This window comes from Cryptomeria japonica, chromosome 4 (genome assembly GCF_030272615.1).
Source record: "Cryptomeria japonica chromosome 4, Sugi_1.0, whole genome shotgun sequence".
In the NCBI taxonomy this organism is placed as follows: Eukaryota; Viridiplantae; Streptophyta; class Pinopsida; order Cupressales; family Cupressaceae; genus Cryptomeria; species Cryptomeria japonica.
Window position 1 is genome coordinate 621,819,540 of NC_081408.1, and position 25,305 is coordinate 621,844,844.

At 37.2% G+C, this 25,305-nt stretch overlaps 1 protein-coding gene across 1 annotated transcript in view; it reads left to right on the forward strand.

Annotated features, from left to right (window-relative positions):
* The window catches only part of LOC131079072 (callose synthase 10), a 184,562-nt gene that overhangs the window by 94,714 nt on the left and 64,543 nt on the right, over positions 1 to 25,305 (forward strand). Inside the window, exons 25-31 of the mRNA XM_058016962.2 lie at positions 204 to 301; positions 407 to 488; positions 600 to 769; positions 939 to 1,059; positions 18,385 to 18,482; positions 18,619 to 18,709; positions 25,095 to 25,255. Coding sequence (XP_057872945.2) covers positions 204 to 301; positions 407 to 488; positions 600 to 769; positions 939 to 1,059; positions 18,385 to 18,482; positions 18,619 to 18,709; positions 25,095 to 25,255 — 821 coding nt within the window. The remainder of the gene's footprint in view (positions 1 to 203; positions 302 to 406; positions 489 to 599; positions 770 to 938; positions 1,060 to 18,384; positions 18,483 to 18,618; positions 18,710 to 25,094; positions 25,256 to 25,305) is intronic.

Sequence of the window (25,305 nt, forward strand, 5' to 3'; positions counted from 1 at the left end):
GTTTACTTCGACAAATAATTCTTGTCACTTTATTTATATGAACATTATCATTTCTTCAATTTAATTTTGTTAGAGATCAAGACACATTTGTTCTTCACATGTTATTTAGTGGCATGAATCTTTGTGCAGTTTTATATGAATTCTTGATTTAGGTAACTTAACTTAATTTTTTTTTGTCTTCTGGGCACTCTTTTTTGGTTCAGCCATCGCCAGGGTTGAATAAGAGCTATGCTTCTAAGTTTTCTCCTATCTGGAATGAAATTGTTAAAAGCCTCCGTGAAGAAGATTATATCACCAATCGGTAAATTGTTAATATATTCCAATTTAATTTTATTAAAGCATGTTCATGTTATTTAAAATCAAGTTGTAAATAATTATCAATTTATATCTACCCACATTGTTTCAGTGAGATGGAGTTGCTTCTCATACCAAGTAATACTGGGAGCTTAAATCTAGTACAGTGGCCATTATTCCTTCTATCCAGCAAGGTAAATTTCATGATGCAGGCATTACTCATCAAGTTAAGAGTTCATTTCTAGGGATAGGATTTTATTATTATAGAGTTGAGTACTTATGCATTTTCTTGTTTACTGTGACAGATTTTTATGGCTATTGATCTAGCTGTGGAGTGTGTGGAGTTGAAGGACACACAGATGGAATTGTGGGCAAAAATCAAAAGAGACGAATATATGGGCTATGCAGTTGTTGAATGTTATTATAATGTGGAGAAAATACTGAAATCATTGTTAAATGATGAGGGAAGATTGTGGTATGTTGTGGCTTGTTTTTATATCAATGGATTGCAAAACATTTCAGGATATTTAGCATGCAATGACTAGGGAAGAGGACATGCTGATAACGTTGTTTTATTGATGCTTTTGTGGATTTAGATTTTCTGAATTAGCAAAACTAAATCTTTTTACAACTCTGCATTACAGGGTTGATAGGTTATTTCGTGATGCAAAGGAGAGTATACAAGATGAATCTTTAGTATCCAATTTTCAACTGAACAAGCTGCCTCTTCTGTTGTCCAGAATTACTGCACTGACTGGACTCCTTGTAAGTTAATATTATTTTTCTGCTGGCCTATTATGGGTCTTATTTTGTTTGATGTGTCATAGCTCAAGGAGCAATGTATGTATTACTACTATCCATGAACATAATTACAGACAAACATATAGAATGGTTCTCTTTCAAACTGGGAAATTTATGGACTTTAGGAAGAGTCACACATGTAATGAATAAAAATTATCATGTTGCTCTTTATCAAGAACACTAATGTCATAAGTATGTTTGTTGGAAGCTAAGTTTCTGGTTTGGATTTTGGTTCAAAGGTTCCGTTTGTGGGTTTGGTCGAAATTTTTTTTTGGGTTGGGTTCTAGTTGGGTTTGTCCATACTAAAACATATAAAAATCAGAAATATGTACATATTTGCAGATGTAATTGAGCTCAAAATACACCACCATATTAATAGTCAAATATTAGTCAAAAACACGAATTTCATGATATATATTAAACTTTAAAGTTAAAAAATAATAATGTCAAGTGGCAACAATGAGCCATCATTGATCAAATATCATATGTACCATAAAAAATATCATCATCATCATTCATATTAGATGATCAATGTTGTGGTAAATTAGAAGACTCACAAATAGTGCTGCTCGCACTGGCACTCTCATGGTCACTAGGTGGGTCATAGTCATCTTTAATATCAAGTGCAGCAAAATGGGCAGTGAAAGCATCCAGGTGTGTACTCTCTAGCTTGAAGCCACTTTCTTTGTGTGTAAGGATCCCCAAGTTTGAATGCACATAGATCAATTCCTCTTCCTTTTCCGACTTTAGTCTATTGCGCTTTATTGAGTGGATGTGCTTGAATTCTTCTTAGATGCAGATATGACTAGCAACCTATTAAGACAAAATTAGAGAGTTAAGAGTTCCAGAATTAAAAAATTGAATTATAAAATTTACTTGTGATATAATTTTGATCGCAAGAGGTTGTAGGTGTTGGATATTCCGTCACTCAACCCTTATGATTTGTTGTTATTGTTTATTTGTTTGTTTTGTTATAGCTTGTTAATCTATTCAGGCTATTATTTGTTATTTGGATAAACTCGTGACTGCTATTTTAAAGGACATGGTTACAATACATTTGTATGGGAGATTGGCATATGATATGAAAAATATTATGTTTCAATGATAATCTTTTATATGGTATCAGAGCAGGTTAGAAGTCGGCTTAGTAGAAGGCGGCTTGAGTTTGGAGTCTTGTAACAGTAGTGTCGAAGCTTGTTGGTAAGGGTGCGTAATGACCTCACACTTGGGTTTTCATACATTCTTTGTCAGGACAGGCAATTCACATCATTTGGTGTACTTTGTTTGCACTCGTAGGTCATTTATCTCACTGGTAGGCCTCTTCTCATTGGTATGTTCCATGATTCATTGGATCGGGTGCAGTAATACTATGTTGGCTTCATATTAAGGCCTGCAGTGCATGAGCTTTTTTCTGTTGTTATTTGCTATGATCTTCTTTGTATGTGTCAAGGAATTAGAATCAGATCTTGAATTTGCAGAATCAGCTACATAGCCTGAAGATGAAGAATGGCGAACAATTGGAATCCTTTCTTAAAAGGATTGCTGAGTTGAGGGCATCCTGTTGGTGTTTGTTTTATCGTCTACCAAACATTAGAATAAGATACCCAAAGGTGTTCTATCCTCTCCTGAAAAATCACTGGTGATTCCAAGGTCTATATGTGCGAACAAGCGACTTTAGTGGGATAGCTACTTGGGTAGTGTATGCTGAAAATCTCAAAGGGGGACTCACGTTTACAAGTGCCTTTCAAGCTTCTGGACTTGGATAGATTTATCAATTTTAGGCTCTTTCATTTTTTTGGATTTTCGAGATTTAGACTTTCAAAAAGGGAAAGAGGGATAGGGTTTAAGAAAGCTGATCTAAACCTACGAATTCTGGAGACGGTATTAACTGGGTGTTCTCTGGAAACCGCACTTTGCTTCGCCACATTGAGGACAACTGCACAAAGCCGATGCAATCTTCAATGAGTTGTACTTGTGATTGAAATGTTGGCATACACAGGGGATAGGCTCAGACTAACTTTGGACAGTGAAATGGAAATCATCCATTCACCAAAAGTATGAGCAGAGATACACCGTTAATTAATACTTATCAAATCCTTCATTCAATTCTAACAACATGAAAGCAAATCTAAATTAACTTCTAACTAATGTGTTGAGGAAATTGAAACCATGCTAATCACTCAAATAACAGAGATTACAAAGCCTTAAGAGAAAGCACACATGCAATATATTATTTGAAAAAATGACCTTCACGCAACAATATATCAAAAACCTCACACTCTCCAAATGAGAGGAGGTAGCCTTATATAGTTTTCTGAAAATAATGAACGATCGAGATCAAATAGTGATCAAGGGCCTAGATTGAAAGTTATAAACCCTAATTAGGGTTTCCCAAAACTCTATCAGTTTGAATGAATGAGAACATGACAAGTGGCATAGTTGCCATTCTCACTAAACTATGCGTCTAGTTTCCTTTTCGGATAAGTCAAGTTCATTGAATCTGGGCATGTTGACTTGGAGCAATTTGATTGGTCGGAAGATGACAAGGCGCCACCGCAGCGTGAGTCACTCCTAATCTTGCTGAGGCGGTGCAAGAGCAGGTATGGGAGATGGCTCTTGCTCTCTTCTTATCTTAGCGTTGATACGTGCGACAATTTCTAGTTCCTCGTCAATGATAAAACACATGTGATGCCAATCAGGAGTGTTTCTTTTCACTTCCCACGCCAAGCTGTACAATTCTGTGATAACGTGTTCTTGTCGCTGAAATCCAAGTCTGGCTGAAGTACTGGACAAGGTTCTCTCCCTGGTTCAAGAGGAATGATTGGTAGGCGCATGAAGCTCGGAAGGAAAATTGTTGAATTTCTTAGAATAATTTCTTGTTGACGACTCTATGCTTGCTTCTTCGTGGCCCCAATTTATGTTGCACGAGAGGAGGTTGAAAGCTCTAGATAACCCCTTGCAAATATGAAATGATAGGATCAAGCTGTTCAGATATTCGCTGCGATCATGCCTTCCTTCTTGATACCCTAAAATTTGGAGAAGAATTTCTCCATGCCTTCATCATAATTGAGGAAATTGGAATTTTCTTTGTGGAACATTTCCCATATAGCGCCCAATTTTAGCTATCTTCACGCTCGGATGAACCTTGCCTGTGAACTTGTCCTCAATCTTCCGTTTGGCTTGAAACTCCAGCTGCGATCTCTATGATGATCTCGCTTCTATTTCTATCTGAGACCTGTAAAACCAAAGGAAAATAAGTTAGAAATTAGAACTAGATTAAATATATAGGATCTTGATGACTAAGTGGTTGGTATCCTCACTCTATTCTTGACACTTAGTCACAAAAAGATGGAATTTTCACATGTAAACTCCACACTCTAGGTATATTTACAATTTCAATCCAAAAACTAGGTCTTATAATCTTGAAAACCCTCATCCCATTCAGTCCAACATGATCTTTCTTACTGAAAATCACCTCCAATGAACTTGGAAAACTCAGAAAATGTAGTAAATCTGCATTCAAAACCAACTTCACCTTCGATGGGGAGAGAAGAAAAAGACAAGAAGACAGAAAGATCTTTAGAAAAACTCAGAAAATTCGAATGATCTGCCTCCTATTAGCTGGTTATACTCCAAATTCTGTCAGAGTCTATCAAGGACAAAGCTGGAAATGATGATTAATGCCTCAAAAAATACGCTCAACCTTTGACAACCTTCTTTGAACCCCCTTCAACCTGCAAGATAACTCTGAAATTTGCTCTTAACTTGCTCAGAAAGTTTGAACTTTTGTTGTGTGATAATGAAAGGAGAAATGTCTTACTTGTATTAGAGTTGGTTTTCACAATTAGAAACACGCATATATCCTTCTAATTCATGTTTCTAAATTAGCTTCAGTCCTGAATATTCATGGAGAAAGGTTCTATTTTAGTCTTTAGTTGGCTTGTCATCTCTTCAAGTTCGAAAATCTTCTTCTTGGTTCACAAAGTGCATGTTTCTAAATTGATTTTTAGTCCATAAATTCAAACTTGATCTTGAGATATCTTCTTTCATAACTTTCTAATTACATCCACAGTTCGAATTCTTTCTCAATCTGCACTTTATCTTCTTCCAAAACTTTCTAAATCAGTTAGCAATGACTTATTTTCGAACTTGCTGTTGACTTTGCTTGACCTCCAAGTGTAGTGCGGACTTTATAGCTCATGGATGGCGGAGTTTGAGAAACACATGGCACCAAGGCATCAAGAAGGCGGACTTTGAAGAAGAGTTAGGCACTTCAACCTGCAGCAAGGCTTCCTTTAATAGGTAAGTGGCTCTAGCATAGGGCGGACTTTGGTTCTTTCATGACATCATGGTTAAACACTTGGAAACTTTCCTTATCCATTGCTATGTTGTTAAGCGGACTTTGCAGCACTTGAGAACAATTGTGCTTGCTACCTTAAGCCGGACTTTGAAAGGATAACATCTTGATCAGCATAGGGTAGATTTTGAATACCTCCTTGCACCATGACCTCTTCAAACACTTGGAATAATCCTTAACACCATAGGGCGGACTTTGAACAGCTAAGTGCCTTACTTGGGTGGAGTTGGTGAGACTTCCTTGCACCATGGCCTATACTTAGAAATTTTTCTTCACTTCACAGGGCGGATTTTGATGATACCTTTGAAACTCCTTCATCACCCAAGGCGGACTTTCTATACCTCCTGTCATCACTCTTGGCTGCTCCATCATAATGCTTGGGTGGACTTTCATGAAGACTTGGAACTCAACCACGAAGAGGGCGGAGTTTGAGGGGTACACTTATCATGGCGAACCTTTTTGGAGTCCATTTCCAATATTCATACTTCCAAGGGAGGACTTTGTTCAACTTGATACCTTTGGCACATGAAGGCGGACTTTGTGAGTCTTAGGCACCACTCACCTTGCTTGGAGGGCAGACTTTTGGTAGCTCACAACACTACTTACCTTCGGTGGACTTTTTAGGTTATGCTTCAAGGCGGACTTTGGGGTTCATTTGAAGGGGCAGAGTTTAGAGTGTTCAAGAAGGCGGACTTTTCAACTTCCACTTGCCATTCACCATATCCTTGGGCGGAGTTTTTAGGCATCTCCATAGGGCAGACTTTTCATCCCTCTCCACAGGGTGGACTTTTCATCTCTCTCCAGAGGGCAGACTATTCAGCCCTCTCCATAGGGCGGAGTTTTCATCCCTCTCCATAGGGCGGAGTTTGGAGAGTTCACAACTTGGGTGGAGTTTTCATCCCTCTCCATAGGGTGGAGTTTTCATCCCTCTCCACAGGGCAGAGTTTGGAGAGTTCGCAACTTGGGCGGACTTTTCATCTCTCCATAGGGCGGAGTTTTCATCCCTCTCCACAGGGCAGAGTTTGCAGAGTTCACAACTTGGGCGGAGTTTTCATCCCTCTCCACAAGACGGAGTTTGGAGAATTCACAACTTGGGCAAACATTTTCCATATCAAGCACCACATACCAAGGCGGACTATTGATCTCTCTTGTCATAACATTCACCATTACACATTGATTGTGCTTATTAATGTTTATGTTGATGACTTAGTTATCATAGGCAACTCATAAACAATGTTTAAGACAACCAAGAATGATCTTAAGAAGGCTTTTGATATGACAAATCTTGGGCTACTGCACTATTGTCTCACCTTAGAGGTATGACAAACTAATCACTATATTTTTGTATCTCAAAGGAATATGCCAAGACACTGCTTGAGATATTCAGAATGATGGATTCCAAATCCATGTCTACACCTATGGAATTAGGATTGCAGTTATCTACATCTGATACATCTCCCTAGGTGAATGTAACTCTCTATGGACAAATGATTGGAGGTTTGATTTACTTGACTTAAACTAGACCAAATATTAGTTTTGCTATTAAGTATTTATCAAGATTCATGCAAGAACCAAAAATGTGTCATTGGAAAGCAGCAAAACGAGTACTAAGGTGTATCCAAGGTACAATGAATCATGGTTTGGAATATAAAAATAATGATCAATTCTTCTTGATAGGATACATAGATGCAGATTATGCAGGTTTTGTTGATGATAGGAAATCCACCTCTAGATTTGTTTTTTCCTAGGATCAGGATTCTCTCATTTGTACTTTAAAACAATGATGTAATATGGGGGGAATGATGGATATTCCATCACTCTACCCGTATGATTTGTTGTTATTGTTTATTTGTTTGTTTTGTTATAGTTTGTTAATCTATTCAGGTTACTATTTGTCATTTGGTTAAACTCGTGAGTGCTATTTTAAAGAACATGGTTACCATTATTTGGCCCATATATTTGTAACTCGGATTGGCATGTGATTTGGAAAATATTATCTTTCAATGATAATCTCTAATAGTAGGTATGTGTATATTTCGTGATGGAAGTTCCACCAACTATGGGCGCCGACCATATACTTGTCCCAAAGAGTATCAAGACAACAACCAGTAGAGCATGCAAAACCCATAAACTCAACCCTCATTGCAACCTACATGCCACAATCAAAAAAGGGTATGCAAAGTGTTGCCTTGTACCCTTGAGCAACTTAAAGATCTGTATATGGGGCAATTCTTGTGGCAATACAAAGGAGTTGAGAACTATAACATTTGTGACTTAGTGCAAAGGCAAGAAGATGCAATGAATTGGTCATTTTGTTTTATTTGTTTACAATGATTTGGTGTAGTTCTTTTAAGAATTTTTTTTTTAAGGATCTCACTCTTTTGCATTTTTGACAAATTTCATCTTCTCGATCTTTGAGTTGATGCCATCATATACCTCACTTAAACAAGGCATATTCATATTGTTATAATGGATCATGCTCACTATGGGCTCAATGAAACAAACAATATACTCATCATAATCTCGTGAAATGTCATCTAGGATCCTTTGCTTAAGTTTTATTGGTGTTGTACTACTGGATTGCCTCCATATGGACTAGTGTGGGCTGATCACCATGTTAGAAAGTGCCTTACAAACCTTAACAAGTCGTCTCAATACAATTGTGTTGGATGCAAAACGGGTCTCAACAACTTGTTCGTAAATCAAAATTAAAAAAATTAAATTTACAAAAAGTAAAATTTAATATGCCATGTGATATATGGTGCTTGGTGATGATCATTTGGATCTCTTCAGCCTAAACATACACTTGTTTGATGAAATCAATTGTGGTACCTGTTTTTTGAGGCGAGTGGATAGCACAAGGTGTCCAAAACATGTGTGAATAACGTTCCTCAACTAATAACCCAACAACCCTACAATTTTTGGCATTGTTTGTTATAACTTGCACAACATTTTGAGAGCTCACTTCCTGAGTGGCTTGACAAAAAATGTTGTGAAGAAATGCTAAAATTCTAGAATCGCCCATAGAATTGCCTTTCATATGTTTTGTATGTCATAAATTAGGGCTGGGGATGAATAGACCTTTTTGGAATAAAAAACAAGTGAAGAAAAGTCAATTAAAATTAAAAAAGTTTTGATTTTGAGAAGCTAGATATTCATGGGACCAAATATGCCCAAAGTTCTCTTGGCTCCGTTTAGGCCAGATCCACAAACTGTAGTCAAATCCTTGTCCGAACCCACAGTGGATTAGATTTGGAGTGCAAACTGGGTTCGAACCAGCCTAGGCACCGATTGCATATGCATGTCGATTGATAATATAGGCTGGAATGACAAGCAGTGCTTGTGGTAGCTGCACTATGCAAATGACACTTTGTAGCAGCTTCATTGCCCTTATCCTTGATCAAGGCTAAGGAAAGCTGCTAGTTATGGTTAATTGTTTTGGAAGTTTCCTAATTTTTTTTTTTTTTTTTCACTCCTATTAGTTAAAAATAATTATTTCTGGGATACTCCAGCCAAATCTAAAGGCTTGGGGTAGGACCTTGGCAAACCTAGGCTGGACTAGGACCAATATCAAAGTATCGTGTCAATCAATTTGAGGTCAATTAGTGTTCCTGTAGATGCCATTAACATAGCTGGAAATAAAAAGGTTTTTAATAAAATAATCTTTTCCTTATATATTATAAGGTGAATTTCAATTTATTATTCCACCTTATCGATTGCATCTAGTTCTTGATTTGTGCAAATGTGAGCATTTTAACTTTTGAAAATTATGAGGTTTTTTTCTATTAGGATGGTGTTGATGTGTTTTTTATGCACATAACAATACAGAATAAATTACCAAAGTAATTTACCCTCTCTTGAACAAAATCACCTCAGATGCTAAGAATGAGATCAACTAAAATGATTCCAAGGTTTCTACATGTTAGGTCTTGACGAGTGGGTAAGTTCAGTGGTTGATGTGAATTGTTGTGTTTCACTTGGGGACTTACGCAAATGTTTGGATTATCATGAATGATGCGGAATAGGTGTGCTGACAACTTAAGATTTATCAATAAGGCTCTGGATTTACTTCTTACTAAAAAAGGGGGAAAAAGAATAGGGTTCAGGAAATCTATTCTAAAACTAGGAATGTAGGAAATGATGAATGGATCTAGTGGAATCAAACAAGGCAAGGTCTCACAATCAGGTATTGACACAAGCTTAGAGCAATCATCTAAGGTATACTTAATGATTTTCAGACTATTACCATCAAACGTAGACACCATCCAAGTTGATGCTTGTCAACAGACGCATAATAGTTGAAGTTATGCTTACTCAAACTCCAGTTGACCACACAAGGCGCACTTACTAGCGGCAAGAGGCTAGTGATATGGATTAAGGATTCCACACAAATAAATTCAACAAATCTTCCACTCAATCTAACATACATGAAAATAAATTCTAATCTAAATTCTAATCTAACTTGGAGGAATTGAGAACCATGAATGCAAATACAACACTTGAAGAGCAAAATCACCAACAATTGAACAATGATTAGGATGCCGAGATAACATCCTCATTATCATCAAGATTATCCTTAGTCCAATCATATACTTCATTTCCCAAGCTAACTTGCAAAAGGACAGTAGGGGATTCCGGCTGATCATTATTCTCATCAGGAGGTGCAGATGTCGTTGTGGCATGGAACTCCTGAATATTCCCTGGTAGTATCACTATGTTGGAACACTGCTGAGTCTCCTTATTTTGTTCTGTTACTTCAATCACTTTGATTGATGAGACACTGGGAGGGGGTGAAGGCATGATGAGTGGAGTGATAATCTTCTGTTTCTTCTTCACCTCCTCAATCTTCTTCCCTCTGGCCTTGACTTCTCTAGGCATATTCTTCCTTCTCTTCGGAACTTGACTGTCTTCGTCTGCATGAATCCTGACATCACTGACAGTCCTCTGATCATCTTCAGAAGTAGACTCTTTCGGCTTCATCCTTTCATAAGTGAAGGGAACACTCATGTCAACTAATTTATTCATCTGCATATCTACCCATGTGCGGGAGAAATTCAAGACCTCTCTCATCAAAACATTCAGGTCAATCTCTTTTGACTCTGACCAATTTGGCAATAGGATTGCCTTCTTCATTTCATTCTCATAATGTGGGTGTGTATGATCTCTATCATCTAATACCTGATCAGGAATGAGGAAAAGTCCACACTTCCTCATGAAATCTACTAACATTCTGGACCACATTCTTCTCTTCATTGCTTGTTCATCCATTAAGTTAGCCCAATAATCCTCTGTCAACCTTATGAGTGAACTTCTCTCCTCTGATCCTTCCGACCTTCTTGTCTTGATCAAATCTTTCTCTCTTTTTGTAGGTACCAAATCTGTAGAATGCAAGCTCCTCACCTGCAATGCTAGCAGCTATGGCGGATTGGCAAACCTCTGACATCTTCCCAACTGAAATAGGGAATGTCATTCCTGTCCTGTGCTTCTCTCTCTGGATAACATCGAACTCTAGAAGCTATCTCACCACTTCCAACAATATCATTCTGTCGGTTGGATACCTAGGAAGTCTGTAGGGTTCGGATTGAAACCCTTGAATGCTAAGGTATGTGAAAGTGGGGAGCTGTATATACCACAATCCATATTTTTCTATTAATTCTATTACGTCCTTGGACAATCTTCTGTGGATTCCGCCCTGTAGCATCCGTGTGATGTACATAGTGAATGCATCATTCACTCTCTTATAGTCTTCAATTCTGTGCATAGTCAGCTGGGGGTAGTATTCATAACTCTTAAATCGTCCTTGCCCATTCCCGACTTCACCTTTGCATATTAATCCTCTGTATGAAACAAATCGTGCAAGTAGGTACACCAGGTGGGAAGTCATGGCGAAGGACTTGGATCGCTCTACATTTCTCAGCTGGAAATCCAGATTGTCACTTATGATCTTGGACCAATTCACTAGTGTTCCTCTAAGACAATCTTGGATGAAGGAGAACATCCATCCATGAAATATTGCTCCCTGTGGCATCCCCATTACTCTATTGAGTAGGAATATCAAATTAGTATATTCCTCCTTAAAATCTACGCACGTAAGTGTTTTGGGAGCTTTGGAATGATGATTCCTAGGTTCAATCATCCACTCTTTATTAATTAAACTCTTGCATACACTCATCTTCTTCGTGTATTTGTCTGCATAATCTTCCTTGGTCACATCCTTCATGTCTGTTCCGCGTGGAATTCCGAACACCTCTGCAATGGCATCCTCAACAAGGTAGGTGATGACAACGCCCTTAGGACTCTTGATCATTCTTGTGAGTGGATTGTAACATCGTGCACATTCCAGGATCAACTCAATGCACTGTATGGATTGTGGAAATCTAACGGCATGGAAAATGCCAATCTTCATAATATTCGCATATGCTGGGGGAGGAACCTGATCTCTGACTCCGAACATCCGACGCTCAATCTCATTGAAGTCCAAGAAATGCATGTTTGTATCAACAATCTCCTTCCATTTGGATGAAATCTTAAACTCTGGATAAAATCCAGTCTCCAGCGTCTTCAACAGTTCTTTTCTTTCCTTGTATCCTGACTTTGACATCGCACCTGTACGAAGCTCGAAGTTAGACTTAGGAAAATGTTCGTAATAAAATTCTCGACTTTCTAAAGATTTAGCTAATTAGAGCATGGAGTCAGGAAAATCATCCATACACTTGGTTAATTTTAGCAATTACGTTCAATGTGTGACAACACTAAGGCATGGAAGCCTTCCATAAAAATTCACTTATACCTCCTTACGCTTAGAAAATATGCAAGCAAAAAATGCAAAGGAGTATACGGGATTGATGATGACTTAGGAAAGGTGTGAAAGGTTGTGTTTTCACACAATGAATGTCTGAAGACACCTTCCGCAGTCAACAATGGAGGTCAAAAGTTCTGAAGACAACCTGAAAATCAGACTTTCAAAACATGTTGTAATCTTCAAAATGTGCATGAAATCAATAAAAATCAGTTTTATTGCTGAAAACAATCATTTTTTGGAATGTAAGTATGTCTGGTAAAATTTAGTTTTTTGAGGACAAGTCTGAAAATCGGATACTTCAGACTTACCAGCACTTTGCAAAGTGGTTTAAATCCCTGAAAATGGTGAAAAATTGCCAAGGAAACAGCCCCAAACAAATTCGCCAAAATTGGTTAGGTGGCTGGAAATGAAAATTTCTGAGGACAACCGCCTAACAATGGAGTTTCAGACCTGCAACAGCGATAAAATGGTTTAAAAAATGCATAGAAAACTCCATAAAACACTTCCAAATGCTAAATGTTTAAGTTGGGATTGGCTGGGCGATAAAAACTTAAGTCTGAAAATTAATGGCAGCCATTAATGGAGGTCGAAATCTGAAGCAAACCTCAGATCTGAAGCGAATCAGTAGGCTGGAAGTGATGGCAGCCACCAAACATGTATGAAAATCATCAAAACATGGCACCAAACACCTTCCAAGCAAATTCGAATTTTTCCTTAGTCTAGCGCCAAAATGGAATTCTGAAAATTGATGTCAATGGCAGCAATCTGCAACAATGAAGGTCTGAACAGCAGCGAAAATGGTGGAGGAAAAATTGCCCAAGTTTTCAATTATGAATTTTGCCAACTTTTACAAAAAATTGCTAAATTTGGAAAAAATCACCAAACATAGCAAAATCGAAAATCTGAAACTGGTCTTTAATTGCAGCCAAGGAGGATAGATCAGCAAGCTGGAAAAAATGGAGGAAAATAAATCCTCAATCCCACACTTCACAAAAACGCCTTGCTAAAAAATTTGCCTAACTTGGAGAAAAATTGCTTTCATGGAGACACCTGGCAGAAATAATAATAAAATAATGCTGAAGTTCCTCTCATATACTTGCTTTCACCTCCAACTTTCACCACACAAGCAATGTGGGATTAAAAACACTTGTATAAATACTTGCTTGCTGAAACCCTAACTTGCTTCTAGAAGGTTGAAACATTTAATAATTATTGCAAGTTATTAAATTTGCTTTTAAATTTAAATAATCATTTAATAATTATTTAAAAGCAATCAGAATGGGGCTTATTTATTAAAATATTTTGATTTAAATTCAAAATAAAGCCTCTAGGGGAAAATCGCTATAGGTTGGGATTGAAAAATCCCTTTAAAAATCACTTAAGTGTCAAAATTTGCCCCATAAGGGAAATTCGACCCATGCTTGGATAAAAATCCATGCTCAATTTCATCAAAATGCACATAAAAACCCTCCCAGGGGAAATTCGATGCGAGTTTGGACAAAAATCCAGACAAAAATGCACTCATTTTGCAAAAATCACCCCCCAGGGGAAATTCGATGTGTGTCTGGACAAAAATCCACACTCAAAACTCACTTAACTTGGAAAAAATACCTCCCTAGTGGAAATTCTACCTTAGTCTGGATGAAAATCCGGACTCAAAACTCTTCATAATGTTTCTAGTGGAAAATCGATCCTTGCCCGGATAAAAATCCGGACAAAAATCCTTACAAAAATGCTCAGGGGAAAAACAACCTCAGTCTGGATAAAAATCCGGACAAAAATCCTTATTTAGTTGTCATAAAAATCCTGGTGGAAAATCGACCCAGGCATGGAATTATCCTTGCATTCCTGTCCGCACTCCAGTTCGCACTCTCAGGGGAAATTTGATGGCGGTCTGGATAAATCCTGACACTTAGCCAAATTTCAGCATCTCTAGGGGAAAATCGCTCTAGGTGTGGATAAACAGTGGGGGAAATTAGTAGCCAGTATGGATTCCAGGGGAAACCCATATGTATTATGGATTTCGAGTGGGGGAATGGGTTGGGTAGTCTGGAATGTGAGGGGAAAAGCACCTCTAGCATGGAATTTGACCGTTTAACCCTTGGAATAAGGATTTCCCTTAGGATTTTATCATTTTAACCACTCAAAATCACTCAGCGACTTTAAATTTGACTGGACTTATACTAATTTTCCAAAAATATGAGCGAAACGTTAGGAAAATATTGGAATAAAGTGCGAAACCAACTTAAATAATAGCTTAGGAGCGAGAAAGCAACTCCAAAAGTTTTGTGAATATCTTGGCAGTTTAGAATCACTTGATGCGTGTGTTTAAAAACACGTTAACGTTCAATAGGTCTAACAGTTAGCAAAACTTAGGATCATTAAAAATATCATCTTTTGCAACTTGATCCTAACACTTCAAAAACCCTAGATGGCACTAGGCATGATCAAAACTCCGAGACTCGGGCACGGGAAACACAAATTTGCCCACTAAGCAACCAAAACCTTAACCTAACAACATAGGAAGCTGGAAAAGAGGGGGTCCCCGTTAGCAATGGGGCGATGTGTGGAAAGGTCACAACAGGTGGCAACTTAGTTGATGAGTTGACTTAAAGATGGTTTGATAATAAGTTGAAGTTTCTATATCAAGAAGTCATTAAATCGAATCTTGATTTGGCTGCTAAAGAGAAACCAGGAAGAGTGATAGGAGGTTGTGTGTTTATGAAGTTCAGCTTGCAGCAAAGACAACACACGTGCATGCAAGATAAGATTGCATATAATAAACTGCACCACGAAACAAACACACAAGTTAGGCTTGTGTACGGATGAGTGATAGGAGGTTGTGTGTTTAAGAAGCTCAGCATGCAGCAAAGACAACACACATGCATTCAAGATAAGCTTGCACTTAACAAACTACACCACAAAACAAACACACACGCACAAGTTAGGCTTGTGCACACAGACTACCAAAGAAAAATACAAATATTTTTGGGTGATGCGAGATTGTGGAGATCCCGAGGATGCTCCTGCATCAGGATGATTTGATAATTCTTTGATACGGTTTACTATAGACAATGAGTTACCTTTCCATGTTGGTAGTTTACTTTGAATCCTATCCAGTAGCTTTCTGATTCTTCTGAGATGCTTTCTTAGTTAATAATGGTGGCCAAGGTAGCAGCTAAGCAGGATTGCAATTACAAATTTGAAAATTCTCAAGAACTCTTGAATTTTGTTAGCAAAGAAAATCTTTGATTTTTGTGCATTAGTCCTTAGCTCTGATGCTGTTCCATGCCAGTTTAAATTGTTTCATATCCACGGGCTTCTTTGATTATTACTTGCCCAAATAGCAATCGAACATCTATGATTTGAAGATCTGTAATGTTATCAACCTTTGAGGTGATCTTCAATGCTATAAACATTTATATTCCTACTTCATATGTGATTACTTGTGATCAATAACAGGTTTTTTTAGTATAATGGTACTGTGTTACATGATACATTCTCATGTTCCGACCCTAATATGTCTTTCTTTGTATTCAAATCAGCTATGTATAATGGCCATAATCGTCACTTATTCTTTTATGCAATGAATAAAAATAATATTTAATTATACATGTTGGCTGGTGGAATGTTTAATTTTAATCTCTTTAGCGGATGACTTAACAAAGTAACTAATGGTTATATAGATCAAATGGTAATAATCCTTTTGGGAAGTGTGGATAAGAGAGAGACGTCTCTCTTTATAAATACGTCTCCTTCCAACAAAGAGTCACACTGAATGAGGAGTTTAAAGAGGGGCCATTGGGTGCCAAGGAAGGAGAGAGATAGGAGGAAATAAATCGCACAGGCCAGCAAGTTCGGGTTTTAGTCAAAGCAATACTGCAGTGGCTCTGTCACAGTAACATCATTCTGTTTGCTTACTAGAATCTTATCTGTATGCTGTTATGGTCCACCGTCAAAGAAATAGAGTCATGAAGGAACAATATTAAATAACTTCTTCAATCATAAGACAATTGGCACAAATAACATAAGCAGGGTAATGATAACTTAGACAATCAAATTAATACTATCTCAGCAATTAATTGTAATTTGACACAATGAATACAAGCTGAGTACAGTAATATGAGAGGCTATGCAATGAATCATGGATTCTCAAATCACTAAGAACATATTGATAAAAATATAAAGTATTTAAATCAGAATTTCAATGCTTACTTGTGAGGAGGGGATGAAGGTGTAATGGAGAGCTTAGGAGAGACTTGTAAGTTGGCTGTCCTAGAACGACCCTAGTGACCTCTTGGACCTTGAGGAGTCTAGCAATCTGGTTACAGCCTGATCCCTAATCCACAAGGTAAGTAAGCCATGAAGAAGTTTGATATATGAGGAGAATGGTAGAGTCACCAAGTAAAGCAAGAAGGTTGAAGAAAACAACCTGCCTTGGGCTTGGGTAGAGAGACTGTACGGCAGTCCTCATAGCATCCTCCTTCCCCACTTCATGTTTACATAAATTGGAATTCATATCATAATGTAAAACTTGAATGGTTATTTGTCAAAGGGATGTATCTATTTGTATCTAGGTTTATTATTATGTGCAGGAATCTATATTTAATCTTATGTTTCTAAGATAATAAGGTATAATCTCTAACAATAACTGTATAATTTTCTTATTCATGGGACATAATTTGGAGGGGGACATTACTTACATCTAGAAGTAACAATCATATAGAAATTTCAAACACGTTCATAATTATGCTACGAAACCCGGGGACGCGTCCCCTACCTGAAAACCCCCATCCCAGTCCTGGGGACGTTTCGGGGACTTGGGGACGGCCAGGGGACGTCCCCCCCCGTCCCCAAATTGTCAAAATTTTGAGGGGACGTCCCCGAAACGGGGGGACGGCTTCCCTAGCTGTGGGGGATGTCCGTACGTCCTGGGGACGGCTGGGGACGGATTGGGGATGTCCCAGCCGTCCCGGGGACGGCCAGACGTCCCCCACATCTAGGGCTAGGGAAAAATATTAAAATAAAAAAAGTCGTATTTTCAATTTTTTTTAATGATGTTTTTTGCGTAATTGAGGCTGCCCCTTGACCCCGCAAGGGGAGATGCCCCTTGACCCCAAGTTGGGGGCGCTGCCCCCAAACCCCCGTCGAAAAATATAAGGGGGGAATTGCGCTGATGGAAGTAGTGAAAATTTAACCTCTGAGTCTGATTAGGCTCCATTATGTATTTTATTTCTTTAATATCTATTATGATATGCATATTGACAATGTGAATGAATTGAAATTCTGAATTATGAGTGCATATTGAGTATTGAGTCTATTGATAATGTTGTATGTTCGATGTTTGCATTCTAAAATGTTTTCATAGTATCATACACATGCTATATCCATGTTTTCATATGAATATAATGTATAGATGCATGCTTTATCCATGTTTTCATATGAACATTTAGAATTTTCCTATATATTTTAAATTTTCCCTATATTTTATACAGCTGTCCCCTTTGCCGTCCCCCCCCGTCCCCAAATTTGGCAAAAAAATTTGCCGTCCCGGAAACTCGTCCCCCCGTCCCTCCATCCCGGAAACTTGGGTTAACGTAGTAATTATGTGAGGTGTATCAAACAATTTGAAAAACACATTATATAAGTGGATGAATCTCAACCTTTGGAGACATGTAACTTAGGTTAATAACAGGTCCTTTTAAAAAAGGAATATTCTGTGTCAATTACTGCTAGCAAAGAAAATTTCATAAAAATAAGACATCTGACATTTTACTATTGGTCCATTGCATGAATAATTTATTTATTTGCCAAATATCTAATGCGCTTAATGTAAACATGCCAGGTTAGTGTGCATGAAGCAATGATAGTGTTTTTCCTAGTTTGCTTAATCTCTGTACATTATTTGACTGTCAATTACTTTGAAATTAATTTTCTCTATTATGTCAATTATCTGAAAAATAATTAAATTCCAATACTTTAGGCATGCAAATATTTGAACTAAGGTGTGTTTTTTGGGCTTTACCTTACGAAAGAAGGGGTTAACAACTTAACCTTACTATCTCTATGCTCTTTAAATTCAAAAAATATTTTGACTTCCAGTGATGACATATTATTTCTGTTTAAGCAGATGCATGATGAAACACCTGCTCTAGCAAAGGGGGCTGTGACAGCCATGCAAGATCTTTATGATGTAGTCATCCATGATTTGCTGTCAAACAGTTCAAGGTATTATTAGAAATTTATGGTTACATTTGAGCATTTTTCTTTACTCCCAAGGTCAAGGTATCTGTATATGAATTTTACATTAATATTTAATGTATTTTGTATTATTCGTATAATGATTTTTCTTTTTCATTGTTAGAGATTATTATGATACCTGGGGCATTGTCACAAAAGCAAGGAACGAAGGGCGTCTCTTCTCAAGGATGGAGTGGCCTAAAGATATGGAAATTGTATGTGATCTAGCAAACTTGAATAAGGATGAGGGTGATTTGATGCACATGTTATAGCAAGAATTTTGTTGTTCAGTTTTCTTTTCAATTATATTTTTTTGGCCTTATTTAGATTATTTTCACTGAGCTTTGCCTTTTGTTTTATTAGGTTTAGAAGCAGCTTTTGTACAAAGTTTACTCAATAACATGACTATGTACATTAAGTCCCGGTGGTCTATTATTTGTGACATCCCCTACATATTTATTTTGGTCTTTCTCAATTGTGTTATATATCCTTATGGATCTGCGAGTTACACATATAACCGATTGATATCATTTCTATTAAACAATAGTGATGAAGAAAGAAAATGGCAATGCATCAACAATAATGCATTTGTAGTTTCTACAACTGAATTTATGCATTGTAATTTTCTATTAATCCATTGTGTTGCTGGCAAACAATGATGATATTTATGAAAGTAAGCATTACAAATATAGCACCACTTTTATTTATTTATTTCTGTTCATCTATTTGATCTCCAAGAGTTGGGCTATAGAAATGTCAATTTTCTGTTCACAAGTGTTAATGCAAGATAGCTTCGGTAAGATAAATGGCTGAATGAGAGATAAATGAAGTCTCTCATTCAATCATTTATCCTATTGATAAACTATCAACTTGAAGTTATTTTCATCTGATAATCATTCCTCTTAGTATATTGAATTTACTTAGTCAATCAATATCAACAGCATGGTATATCGGTGATCACTTTCGGGTTAACTATGTATTCCGATTCACATCGGATGTGTTCCCAGAAAATAATTATCAAGTGCTTTCAGGTGGCAAAGTATGCACCGCTTGGGATAGATAACATTTAGTTAGTGATCAGTGTCAACTAACATAGACACCGATTCCCATCGGTTATTATATCACACCAACCCCATCGTGAATACCGATTAACATATACAACATGTTACGTGAACCCTGATTAGTATTGGGCTGGCAATAAATTAAACACTGGTTGATAACATATACCAAAGGGTGTGATCAAGTAGTAAGACATGACCGGTCAAGGCTCTGCTTGATTCTCACCTCTTGTATATATGTATCATTTGATAGTTGTGAAGAGGATATTGAAATCGAAAAATACTCCTCTCACCTGTCAAACAAAGAAGATAGTTAGATTTATAATAAAGATAGAAAATTACATAGATATAGATAATACAATTAAGAATACATCTTGCATATTGAATTGTAAATTGAACATCATTTACATGGTATCGGAGCCAAGTTAAATCGAACTTGAGGCTGTTCAATTTTACGTAAAATTCAAATCAAGCATATATTCAACATCACATTTCTCTCAATGGCTAGCGCTATCAGATTTGAAGACAGACTCGGAGGAGGTGATGACTTCTCCGCATGGAAATTCATAATTCAAATGATTCTAAAAGAAAATAAAGTTGAATCATTTGTAAAGACTGAAACTGAAGAACCTGAGACTGAACCTGACAAAGCAATTTGGAGAGAAGGAAATGATAAGGCTATCAAAATCATAGTTGATGGGGTAAGGAACAACATTATGCCCATTATAAGGAAACATGAAACAACCTTCAACATGTTCAAAGCACTTGAAGATGCTTTTGAGATATCTAACGCTAGTAGAATCTCGGCTCTAAAAAGAGAAATAAATCACATAGCCATGATAAAAGGAGAATCAGTTAATGCCTACTTCATTCGAATATCTGCCCTAAGGGATGAACTAGCAACCCTTTGATATGAGATCCAAAGCAAAGAATTAACCCTCATTGCTCTAGATGGGTTGCCTAGCATATGGGAAACATTCGTCCAAGGCATCAGTGCAAGGGATGAATTCCCAAAATTTGATAGGCTAAAGGCTGACTATCTCCAAGAGGAATCAAGGCAAAATAAGAAAGGGATCAAACAAAAGAATATAGATGAAGATCTTCAAGTTCTAAATACAACCTCAAACAAGAAAGGCAAGTAGACGCAATTCAGGAAGAGAAAAGGTCGTCACGGCAAGAACTCTTTCAAGAAGGACCTTTCTCAGATTCAGTGCTATAGATGCGACAAATTTGGGCACTATGTTGCCAAATGTCCAGAAAGAGCTAAGCAAGCCACATTTGCCAAAACAGGAAAATCTAAAAGGGAAGATGATTTCGAGAAGTATGTACTCTACTCAACACTTACAAACCAAGTATCAAACAAGGTTAACTCCTGGGTGATCGACAGTGGCTCATCCAGACACATTACAGGGTTTAGAGAAGTGCTAGACTCCATGATAGAGGAGAATGATGAGGAAGTGACTATCGGAGATGATTCCACACATCCAGTCAGAGGAGTTGGAACCTGCACCATCAAACTAAAGTCAGACATATCATTACAACTTAAAGGAGTACTATATGTCCCAGACATCAAGAGAAACCTAGTCTCCTTATCAGCACTAGAGGATAATGGGTACAGAGTGACCTTCATGGACAACAAGGTGTTGGCTTGGTCAAAGAATTCATCTATCAAGAAAGCTAAAACCATTGGTCAAAGACAAGGCTACTTGTAAGAGCTGTGCATAGAGCTCAACCTAGCCCTAATCCATGAAACTACAGATGCTAATGAAGTTTGGCATAGAAGACTGTGTCACCTGAATTTTTAGAGTTTTATCATCAATGTGAAACCTTGTCATAGGCCTACCTAAGTTAAAGCAATATCATTCAGGGGCATGCAAGGGATGTGCACTAGGTAAAAAAAAAAATGCTAAAGGTGTTTTTCAAAATAGTACTAGGAAAACAAGCGAAGTTCTAGAGTTAGTTCATTCTAATAAATCTAGACCTATGTCTGTACCTTCTTTAGGGGGATGTTTGTATTATGTAATATTTGTTAACGACTACTCTAGGAAAACTTGGATCTACTTTCTGAAATGTAAAGAATCAGAAGAGATCCTTAATAGGTTTAAAGAATTCAAATCACTAACACAGAACTACACAGGAAATAAAATTAAAACTGTAAGAACTGATAATGGGGGGGGATACACATCAGAATTATTTAAAGAGTTTTGTAAAAATTCAGGGATTAAGAGGGAGTTAACAATACCTTATAACCCTCAACAAAATGGGATAGCTGAAAGGAAAAATAAGACAATCGTTGAAGCTACCAAGCTATGATTCTTGATCAGAATCTAAATGTCAATCTTTGGGCAGAAGCAACTAGCACTGCTGTATATATTCAAAACAGATGTCCTCACTCTCATCTTGAAGATAAGACCGCTGAGGAAGTATTTACTAAATAAAAACTTGACATTAGCCACCTTAGGATATTTGGATGCCCTATCTATATTCATGTACCTAAGGAGAAGAGATTAAAATTAGAGCCTTCTGGAAAAAGGGGAATACTTATAGGATATAGTGAAACCTCCAAGGCCTACATAATCTATATACCTGGTCAGAGGAATATTGAACTGAGTAGGGATGTAATCTTTGAAGAAGACTTAGCCTTCAAAAGAGCCCAAAGCTCAATAGAACCTGAAGTCTATATCCCCACCCCTAGAATAGAGGAAGACTCTGCTCTTGAGCATCAGAGGGAGAGTCTTGAGGAAAATGTAGGTGAAACTCAAAACCCACCTAGAGAGAACCTCAAGAAAAGACCATTATGGGCCACCAAAACTATAGAAGAAGCTCAAAGTATGCTGCTCCTTCAGGAACCTTCAGAATAAGTATACCTAGAGCAACTTGAAGGGTTTGAGATTCATGATACAGAGTCTCATGTGTGTAGACTCTAGAAAGCTCTCTATGGGCTTAAACAGGCTCCCAGGGCCTGGGATGAAAGAATTGACACCTATCTCTCAGGACTAGGCTTTTCCAAAATGATGCAAATCCTAATCTGTACTACAAAATAAATAAAGGTGATATGCTAATATTGATGACTTATTAATCACAGGAAATGATCACCTTATAGCTCAATGCAAGAAAGATCTATCCAAAGAATTCGATATGAAGGACTTGGGACTCCTTCATTACTTCCTACGATTGGAAGTATGGCAGAATTCTGACAACATTATACTAAACCAAGGAAAGTGTACCTCGGATATTTTGAAGAGATTTAGAATGCTAAACTGTAGACCCATGACCTCTCCTATGGAAACCAATTTACATAAACTTAAAGAAGCAGTAGCAGAGTCACAACCCACTGATCCTACTCAATACAGACAGATGATTGGGTCCCTGATGTACTTGGTAAATACAAGACCAGATATCTGTTATGCAGTTAATGCTCTAAGTCAGTTTATGTGTGAACCGAAGGAGATACACCTGGTTGTAGTAAAACACATTATGAGATACCTACAAGGTACCCTAAACCTTGGTCTCAAATATGAGAAAGTTGATATAGACCTACATGGATTTACAGATTCAGATTGGGTTGGAAGTGTGACTGACAAAAAAAGCACTTCAGGGTGTTGCTTCAGTCTAGGTTCAACTATGATATCTTGGATTAGCAGGAAGCAATATTTTGTAGCTCAAAGCTCCACCGAGGCAGAATACATTGCAGCTTCTATGGCTGCCCGAGAGGCCGTATGGCTTCGGAAGTTGCTTGTGGGGTTGTTTGGAGAACCTATGAAACCCACTATTATACACTGTGACAACCAGAGCTGCATAAAACTTTCAGTAAATCCAGTGTTTCATGACAGATCCAAGCATATTGAGATTCCATACCACTATGTGCGAGATATGGTAGACAGGAATGCGATACAATTAGAATATGTTCGTACAGGAGATCAAACTGCAGATATTCTGACCAAACCTCTTTCAGAGTGAAGGTTGATCACTTGAGAAAAAGTTTAGGTATGATAGAAAAGTAATTTGCTTTGTAATCTGTATTTGCATATCTATAAGATGTTTAATGTGTAAACTTCTTTGTCATGATAGGACATTTTTGGATTTTATCCCCTGGGTTCATATCTTAGAGGTGACGATCTCTCAAGATAATGAACACTTGTATGGAGATATTATAAGGTGACGATCTTATAATGTCCAAACCAGTTATCATGTTGGATCTCTGGTGTATCATGGATGAGCCATGATTGTGTTGTGGTAAAACATTTATATGAAATGTTAGTGCACCTACCACAACTTGGATAAAGATGAGAATTGAATATTTTCTCATATGATTATCCTTAAGTATTGCGTGCTTAGGCAATACTGATATCACGTGTTAAGGTGATATCCTGTCATCACAAAATTGATGTGATTGACACTTTGTATCACGTGTTTAGGTGATACTTCATATCATGTGATTAGGTGACATGATTTCCTAGAAGGTTAGATTGTGTAAAGAATGCTAACTATCATTTGAATTGTGATGCTTGATATACTGCTCTCATTTATCTTACCTAGCTAAGGAGGAGTGTTAATGCAAGATAGCTTTGGTAAGATAAATGATTGAATGAGAGATAAATGAAGTCTCTCATTCAATCATTTATCCTATCGATAAACTATCAACTTCAAGTTATTTTCATCTGATAATCATTCCTCTTTGTATATTGAATTTACTTAGTCAATCAATATCAACAACATGGTATATCGGTGATCACTTTCGGGTTAACTATGTATTCCGATTCACATCGGATGTGTTCCCAGAAAATAATAAATAATTATCAAGTGCTTTCGGGTGGCAAAGTATGCATCGCTTGGGATAGATAACATTTAGTTAGTGATCGGTGTCAACTAATATAGACACTGATTCCCATCGGTTATTATATCATGCCAACCCCATTGTGAATACCGATTAACATATACACCATGTTACGTGAACCCCGATTAGTATCGGGCTGGCAATAAATTAAACACCGGTTGATAACATATACCAAAGGGTGTGATCAAGTAGTGTCTTGATCGGTCATGTCCATAAGACATGACAGGTCAAGGCACTGCTTGATTCTCACCTCTTGTATATATGTATCATTTGGTAGTTGTGAAGAGGATATTGAAATCGAAAAATACTCCTTTCACCTGTCAAACAAAGAAGAAAGTCAGATTTATAATAAAGATAGAAAATTACATAGATATAGAGAATACAATTAAGAATACATCTTGCATATTGAATTGTAAATTGAACATCATTTACAACAAGGAGTCAGTCATTTAATAATCTTTAGTGTTTTGTTGGAAAAGTTAACAGACACAGACTTATTTAAATAAATAATTTTATCTTCCTGTGGTCATTTTTGTTTTCCACTTTTTCTGGAGAGAATCTCCTGGTTAGTTGACAGTATGAAACATATAGGATTACTGGATGTGCATGAATTTGTCTCCTTTGCTTTAATTTTTTGTTGGATTCATATTTTGGAATTGCATTAGCCCAATGATTTGAATTTTTTGTTTTGAGTGTTAAATGCAGAAAGAGCAGATCAAGAGGTTGCACTTGCTATTAACAATCAAGGACTATGCTGTCAACATTCCAAAAAATCTAGAGGCAAGACGTCGGCTAGAATTTTTTACAAACTCATTATTCATGGACATGGCACCTGCAAAACCTGTGCAAGAGATTTTATCTTTTAGGTGAATAAAACTGTACTTAGTTCTTTAGTGGCAATGATTAAATCCAGTAT